General features: G+C 34.5%; 1 protein-coding gene across 1 annotated transcript in view; it reads left to right on the forward strand.

Moving 5' to 3' along the window:
• LOC106457016 (barH-like 1 homeobox protein) overlaps positions 1–8,068 on the forward strand; it is a 16,694-nt gene extending 8,626 nt beyond the window's left edge. The window contains exon 3 of the mRNA XM_022383185.1: positions 7,644–8,068. Coding sequence (XP_022238893.1) covers positions 7,644–7,854 — 211 coding nt within the window. The 3' untranslated portion in view covers positions 7,855–8,068. The remainder of the gene's footprint in view (positions 1–7,643) is intronic.
• The last annotated feature ends 1,179 nt before the right edge of the window (positions 8,069–9,247 follow it).

A 9,247-nucleotide genomic window follows, 5' to 3' on the forward strand; every position in this document is an offset into this window, starting at 1 on the left:
AGTTTGTTTTGATTTAGTATGGAGGTATTAGAAAACTAATGAGGAATTGCAAGTTTTATCACATAGAAACGTTTCCAGGAAAGATGGTATTATTAGAAACTTAAGGGGATTAGTAGTATCGTTCTTCACATAAGGTTGGGCACGACTGTCGACAGATGAATTAATTACAAGGAAACAGAGGAACAAGAACGTCGTTCTTATAAAGTGCGATTAACTCTCAGTAATTTTAAAGAGATATGTTTTTATTTCTGTCTGTTTAATAGCCCAAGTTTACGAAAACAGTAGTCTATTTTGTTTTCTTTCTCTGTGTCTTAATCAACTAAGATATCACACTACTGCAAATCTTTCACGTTTATTTGCTCACTATTTACTGATAATAGTATAAAAGGACTTTAATTATTTCAATGACATTTTTCTCTCTTTGCACAATCTGAATTGTAAGACTTAAAACACTTGAAAGTATTTCCTTTACCCTTTCTGTCTGTTTACTATCTTAAGTTTACGAAAACAGAAGTTTTTACTTTACTTTTCTGAATCTCTATTAACTCAAGTGTGATACTATCATAAGTATTACACATTTCTTTGCTCAGTTGACAGTATTAACAATTGTTATTGCATCAGTGTAAATCAGGTTCTTTATTCTTCAGCGAATGCCGAATATTTACAATATATAAACATCTTTGTCATCCATACTATATACTTATGATTTAAAATATTTTATTCAGCAACATATTTTAATATTATAATATAAAGGCTGTCCAACAGGAAGAAAACATTTGATCACCAATATTACAGCGCTGTTTAAATGCTACGAACGATAGCGATTTCATTTACTATGTGCATGCAGCTCCAGAAATTTTGTGTATTATGTATTAAAACATAATCATACTAACTACCTTTCAATAGTTCATTTTTTCTCTCTAGGAAAAGTCTTTAGTGTTGAAGTGGAACTGCAGCACACCGAAATACATCTGTATTGAAAGAAACGAAAACGAACATTATCTCATTTTTAATAATATCGAAAAAGTGTCATTTTTTATAGGCATTCAAATATAATTTTTAGTTGTTAAAACTTGAATACATCCGTATAAACAGAATCAATATTTTTTCTACTAGACGGATATCAAGCCTATTGATCAGATTCAACCTCTTGATGTGCTTTATATTATACAGTGAAAATCTTCCGTAAAGAGTTAAACCCGTGATTTGTTGTATAGTTGAGAGTTAAACATCTAAACCAAAGATTCAAACCTTTGGTTTATTGTATACCTAACAGGTGGAAATATACCGAAAAAATTGGAATCGTGTTACTTATTGGAATGATTAAAACCAATAAGATTTGTATTTGTGATTTGTTGTATACTACACAGTTGAAATATAACAGTAAGATTCAACTCGTGAGCTGTCGTTGCCTTCTATATATATATGTATAAGAGGTAAAAATATGCCATTAAGATTCAAGTTCATGACCTGTTTAAACGACATTATAATATCAGTTCTTCTGTGAACTCAAAATATAAATTTTTGTTGCCAGCTCTTAAAATGTAATCCTAAATGCTTAATTTTTTCAGTGTATGTTTCAACAGAGTAATTGTCAACGATATTCTTTTGTGTATTTTCTGTACACATTAGATTGAGAAAATAACTATTTCTTACGACTTTTAACAATAAAAGCGAATATACAGTATTGGAAATAATTATGGAAACAAAGGACTAAATGGGTATATAATGCATATTACACATTATTGAATAATATCCTTTGTGGCAAAATGAAATGTTGCCTAATGCAGTGTTGTGTCACACAGCAAAATATGATTTGGTGTCAAGCAACCAATCTGAAATTGCCAAACCAGCACAAGGCCTTTAAAAGTTATATACAGTGACAGAATTTTCGAATTTAAAACTTGTGGTGAAAACGACGGAAGAATAGCATTTACAACAAATGTATATAAACCAAAGTTTTAAAAGTTACTCCCAATGACAGATCACATTTTTTTCATGTTTCCCTTGTGGTGTATGCAAGACCCTGAAAATAGTTCATGAAACTGGAACTGTTGACAATATAAGTGATCGAGGAAGAAAATCCACACTATCAAAAGTGATGTAAAGTTCCTCAGGATAAATTCTCTAGATGACAGTCGACAAACCAGTAGAAATCTTGCAAATAGCTTTGCTTTAAGTACACCTGTTAACGTTTCTTCAAGCATAGTGTGTAACACATTGGCTCAAAATGGTCTCAATGGGTTTGTAGGCTGCTCAAACATCTTTGTTGATAAGATGTAACAAAGCCAAAAAAATGAAATGGGCAACAAAAATCAAGCAATGGAATGCTTAAACCTGTAAAAAAAGTGCTCTTTACAGACGAGTCCGAGTTTGATCTGTTTTACAATAATCGACAGCAATTTGTGTGAAGGCGATCAAGAGAGAATTATAAAACTTAGTGTGCAACAACTTCAGAAAAACATGGAAATGGATCACTACAGTTGTGGGGCTGTATCTCGGCCAAATGTGTTTGGAAGATCACAAAATCGAAGATTTCCTGGCTAATTCTGATCCGTCTTGCCATTCCCTCAGGAAAGCGCCTCATTGAGTACGGTTTCATCTTTCAGTATGAAAATGATCCCAAGCATATATTAAATGTAATGAAATTTTAGTTGAAACGTAAGAAAGCTGATGAAACACTAAAAAAAAGATGTTGTGACCTTCACAAAGTCCTGATGTAGAGATCTGCATGGGCCAAAATGTTAGAAGTTTACTCGGCCCGGCCTGAAGCCAGTCGATATCCGATTTTTTTCACATTAAACTCGACTTTGGCTCAAAGCTTAAACAAAGTATTACTTAGGAGATCGACAGTATCGGCTGACCGTGAGAAAATCGAGATGGCCTGTTTTTATGATCCAACCTGCCAAAATTGGGAAGAAAAAGGTAATAATATAAATCTGATATATTCCCAGCCTCATCCATCTCTCTGCAGTGTTACTGCATGTTATTCTGCAGAAACACAATAGGTTCTACACTTTCACTACTTAAACGGGTTCTTCACTCCTACACTACGCAACATGCTGTGCACATAGTACATACATACCTAAGAAAGAGCAGCCCACAATTGAAATATCGCATGTTGCCAGAGCTTGATTTAGACTTTGAGGGCCTAGTGACAAACATAATTTAGACCCTTGAGGTTTCCATCTATACTAACTGTAACAACGAATTACTACTAGTAAGACTTTCAAGATCATCAGACCGAATTACCGGAGTTAAAGGTTGAAATCTTTTATCCATACACACAGGTCAAATAACACATATACCTAACAACATTTGGAAATGGAGGGTTAATTTTTAAAGTTAATTTGCAACCAATATTTTCTCATTCTTCAATTTTGATTCAAAGCCATAGTGATTTGGAATATACTCCATATTCCTTGGCGGGTAACAATACATGGTTCAAACTAATGACACAACTACACAACAATGAAATCTATAATAATTTTTGTTAATAGGCAATGTAACGGTGTTTTCAACAAACATATTTCATTAAAAACAACCGTTGCTGCCGTAGAGTTACGAATATGTGTACTTATAAGATTTATGGGTGATATTTAACATGACCGTTTTAACAATGGATACAACAAAAAAGCTTGAGACAGTATTTGTAAGATTACAAAATTCCTTAAAGTGGTGCCTTTGATACCGAGCATAAAAATTATGAAACTATCAAATACGTATTGTTAGACCGCAGCTATAAGAATAGACGTTTTTCCAAAAATATGTTTGAAAATATTGTATTTAAACAAAATTAAAAAAGTCAAGCAGAAAACCCGAGGAAGCTCGAATTTTTAAAAAGAAGTTTGATAAAAGTCACCTCATCCAATCCTGACCTGGCCCGAACCAGGATCTTACCATCCTGCGGGGCTGGCCCGAACCAGGATCTTACCATCTAAGCTTGTCCTGCGGGGCTGGCCCGAACCAGGATCTTACCATCCGAGCTTGTCCTGCGGGGCTGGCCCGAACCAGGATTTTACCATCCGAGCTTGTCCTGCGGGGCTGGCCCGAACCAGGATCTTACCATCCGAGCTTGTCCTGCGGGGCTGGCCAGGGCCCTTGCAGTCTTCTATCCTGAGAACATAAAATGCCAACCAAAGACCTTGGACGAATTCTGGGAAGTATTAAAGGATATTCGGAACACAATTCCACAGTCTTTCATTGATAAAGTTTAGAGGAACATGAAAGCACGATGTCAAGATCTATGTAAAGAAAAGGGCTACGAATACCAAATATTATTGTTCTAGCCAATATATCATTTCACTTTTCCCTTATAATGCACTGTTTTTATGTTTGTCATATTTGCCTATATAATTTGCATTGTATATCCACTTTGTCCTATGTTTTCATATATATATTTCAAATACTGTATATTATAAAGCAGTGGTCTCCTAGGGCCTGGCATGACCTGGTACTTAAAGCGATCGATTCACAATCTGCGGATCATGGGTTCGAATCCCCGTCACCGAACATGCTCGCCCGTTCAGTCGTGAATACGTTATAATGTGACGGTCAATCCTACTATTAGTTGGTAAAAGAGTAGCCCATCGTTGGTTGGTGGGTGATGTTGACCAACTACTTTCCCTCTAGTCCATCACTGCCAAACGCAGATGGCCCTTGAGTAGCTATGCATAGCTAGTGATATTACACTTACAAGTAATACAGTTATAACTGTGACCGACATCTACTGCTCTCTGTCGAGAGCTTTAGATACTAACCTACTTCAAAACATTGTCAATCATAACAAGAAATGTGTAGTGATAGCGGAACTCAACAATTGACGAACTGCTACCAAATTCTGTCACAACTAGAGCCTCACGACCGTCTGATATTGACGAATACTGTCAAACAATAAATTAGTGTATTACAGAAGCAGCAGAAATAGCAATACCTAAACATGAACACTACAACACGTGGAAAACCACATGATTAAAGAACGTCATAGATTATATAGACAGTACATAAACATAAGAGGTCCAAACATAAAAACACAGATCAAACAAGAGAACTGGGACTTGTTCTGCACTGAACTAAATGAAACAAGATGACCCACAACACTACTGGAAACATCTCAAAAGATAAAGATATAGCCAAAGAACACACAAAATCTACTCCACACTAGTGTACGACAACAAAACTAATTACACAAACACCCAGAAAGCTGAATAATTTAAAGAACACTTATAAAACATACTTAAAACACATAATGCCCCTGAAGTGGACAATTACCACCTAAATAATATAACTAACCTTAATGAAGAAAATAAAACAACATTCACAGCTATTTTTCCTGTACACACACATAACACACACTCATGACACTTCTGTTACAAGTAAAATAACCACAACACAGATCTCAATAGCAATAAAACAAACCAAAAACAAAGCACCTGGTGAAAATGGCGTACAAGCCATCTTACTCAAAAAAAGCAACCAGCTATTGCTTGAACATATCACGGCACTATTTAATTTCTCCCTAATATCATGGTTTCTTGGAAGGAGGCGAATATTCTCATGTTCTTAAAGGAAGGGAAACCAATCAATAAACCACAGAGCTACTGACCAATCAGCTTGGCCAGCTGTGTATGTAAAATTATAAATAAAAGTTATAAGTAATAGATTAAGTGCATACTTAGAGAGAAATTCAAAATTAGCCGAAGTACAAAACGGTAAAGAAACGTACACAAAGCTCGTGGCTAAATAGTTATTAAGGAATATCAATCTGAAGTTCCTTTAAGAAAGTACTTTCACTCGCGCCCGTTGACCTATAGGAATGATCAGCTAAAGTTATAAACGAGGTAAGCATTTTTTTTCAATAAGAATTGGTTGCTTTATTAAGAAATGGTGCGCGTTTAAAAATACATTGTGAGCAAAAAGCGATTTGGTATCACGCGATTGACGACAGAGCTGTCCCACGCATCTTCATTATAATGGAGCTTGCGATGTATACGTCTAAAACTCGGATCTCGGAAACTACCCCTCCGATCATCACCAATCATAACTGGGTAACATTTTTATAATTAGGCAGTATTTTTATGGCTAAGCAATAAATAAAACAATAAAAATTATAGTCGAAAAGGAGTAAGTTTCAGATTTATCCAATTAAATTTACAAACAAAAAGGAGTAAGTTTCAGATTTAACCAATAAAAATTACAAAAAAGGAGTAAGTTTCAGATTTAACCAATAAAAATTACAAAAAAGGGGTAAGTTTCAAATATAAAACTCTAAAAATGGTTCTATGTGACGTAAATCTTGCTATTCCTCATTAATTTTCTAATACCTCCATACTATTTAAAAATGGTTCTATGTGACGTAAGTCTTGCTATTCCTCATTAATTTTCTGTTATCTCCATACTATCTAAAAATGGTTCTATGTGACGCAAAACTTGCTATTACTGATTAATTTTCTAGTACCTCCATACTATCTAAAAAAAGTTCTATGTGACGTAAAACTTGCTATTCCTCATTAATTTCTAGTACCTAATAGTACCTAGTATCTAATTTCTAGTAGATTTTATCCCGAAAAGGTAAAGTCCTACAGATACTGATCTAAAAGTCTTTACAGGGACAGAAATTGTAGGAATCTTTATTTCGTTTCTATTAGTTTTAAGGGTAAAATGAAAATATAGATGATAACATTCAAATCTCAATAAACGTAAAAAACTGATTGACATAAAAAATTTTCTCTATCGTTAAGATTGCCAAGCAACCTAACGCTAATATTGTGTCGCTTCATCAGAATAAAAACTCATATTAATGAAATTACAAGTATCATTTTGAAAACAGAGATGGCGCTTCTAAATCACTGTCAATAACATCTTATTTTTATGTTTGTTTAACCGAGATGACACTTACTAGGTTAGAAAGGTGTACAAAGCATAGACAAACAGATCATTAACTTAAATATAACTATCCATTATAGTTATGCTAGATGTACATAAGACGATATTTGTTTTGTTAGAACGATATAAATAAGATCATATACAGACCGAAGACAAACCGTTCGTTAACTTAAAGATTACTATCTATTACTGTAGGCGAAAAGACTAGTTTGTTTTTCTTTGAATTTTGCGCTAGCTGTCCCTAATTTTTATGTGATAGACAAAAGGGAAGACAACTACTTAACAACATTCACCGCCAACTCTTTAGTAAGAAATTACAAGATTGACCAACAGCTACTTAAGTCATTTCATTTGCCTGACATGGTCCCGTAGTTAGGGCAATTAACGTGCAATCTGAAGGTCGTGGATTCGAATCACATCCCCGAACATATTTGCTATTTCAACCATGTAGACGTTAAAATATGAAGATCAGTCCTACTGTTTGTTGGTAAAGATTAGCCTAAGAGTTGGCGGTGATGATATTAAGTAGCTGTTGGTCAATCTTGTAATTTCTTACTAAAGAGTTGGCGGTGATGATATTAAGTAGTTGTTAGTCAATCTTGTAATTTCTTACTAAAGAGTTGGCGATGATGATATTAAGTAGCTGTTGGTCAATCGTGTAATTTCTTATTAAAGAGTTGGCGATGATGATACGGCCAATAGAAATAGGTTAAATAACCTTAATATTTTTTTTTCTACAATATACATGCCTATTCCAGGACAAAGTGGAAAAGGCAGACTGCTGTTGGACTGGAGTTACTTGCCGAGGCTGGAAACGTTGCAGCTCTCCATACCATGATGCATGCAACTCCTTATTGTTTTTCTAGGTTCATGCCATCGCCTTCTCAAGGTCATCTCACAAACCAAGAGTACTACTTCAGGCATCCGTCATCTGGACTTCTTGAACATCTCCCTTTTCGTTTATACTAATCTGATGAAAGATGGATATCATTACCAAGCTCAATGAATTACTCTTTTATGATGTCTCAAGGAAATCCGGAAAATCCAGTTAATTCACTAGCAAAATCATATTCCCAAACTAGTGCAAGAAAAAGATCCAGGTTCTGTTTTTAGTCAAATGTGAGGGCAATGGTACTGCTGTAAAAACGGAAAACAAGACTATTACAAAACCACTAATTTCAAATAGGTATATAAAATGTTTTCTGAATGACGATTACTTTTGCTGGTGCACAAGGAAAAACTCGTAACTTTTTATTTTATTTTTTATTTTTTTTCAGAAATACATCGACTATGCTAGAGAAACATATTCGTTCATTATAAGCACATTTGTATAGGGACGCAATGATTGGGATTCGTAAGGAGTGTTGTTTTCCAAATGTGCAATAACAGCGCAACACATTTAACGTAGATTAATAGCTTGAACAATTAATGAACAGACTAGAATTTTTAATGGACTAACATGGCTGAGAACTCCAACATACAAACACAAATTATTCAATATGACTCCTAATTAACACTATTCTGTGATTGGTATTAACAACGATCTCTTGGCATATGTCGCATTAACCAATCCATCCGTTAAATTACTTGACAGACACATGCATTACTGTGTAGAGTAATAAATCAAATAGAGAATTGTTTCTACAACTTACTATGAATGCTTACTTTAAAGGTTCACGACGCTGTGTATCATGTAAAGTCTATTATCAACAACTTACTATGAATGCTTACTTAAAAAATTCACGAAGTTGTGTATCATGTAAAGCCTATTATCAACAACTTACTATGAATGCTTACTTAAAAGGTTCACGACGCTGTGTATCATGTAAAAGTCTATTATCTACAACTTACTATGAATGCTTACTTAAAAGGTTCACGACGCTGTGTATCATGTAAAATTCTATTATTAAATAGTCCTGTTTTTATGTATATAATTCTAAATGTTTTACCAGTTGGAAAGTATGTAGAGCGTTAAATAACTTATATAGTTAACTGACAAATAACTAGTCAGCCGAGATTGAAGAACTTGGCCACTTTATTGTGCATGATTAGCTTTGTAGACACGTTCAGTACTCTGTACAGCTCTAAACTAATCATTGAATCGCTTCCACAACTAGACATGAGTGCTCATGTAAAAAGTTCACGTCACTCTTTCGCCATCTTCTATTTTTACTTGTTCGTGGCTCATGTTTTGATGTTTTTCTTGTCTAAGCAGATCCACGCCTAAGGATTAACACAAACGCGTCTTACATTATTAGTCAAGAAGGAGCAACCAAGATAGTTCTATCGTTTCTTTCCTTCAATGAGAACATGGATACAGAAACCTATCAGCCACCACAATAAGCGTATCAGATCTTCTAAC

This window comes from Limulus polyphemus, unplaced genomic scaffold (genome assembly GCF_000517525.1).
Source record: "Limulus polyphemus unplaced genomic scaffold, Limulus_polyphemus-2.1.2 Scaffold14, whole genome shotgun sequence".
Classification (NCBI taxonomy): Eukaryota; Metazoa; Arthropoda; class Merostomata; order Xiphosura; family Limulidae; genus Limulus; species Limulus polyphemus.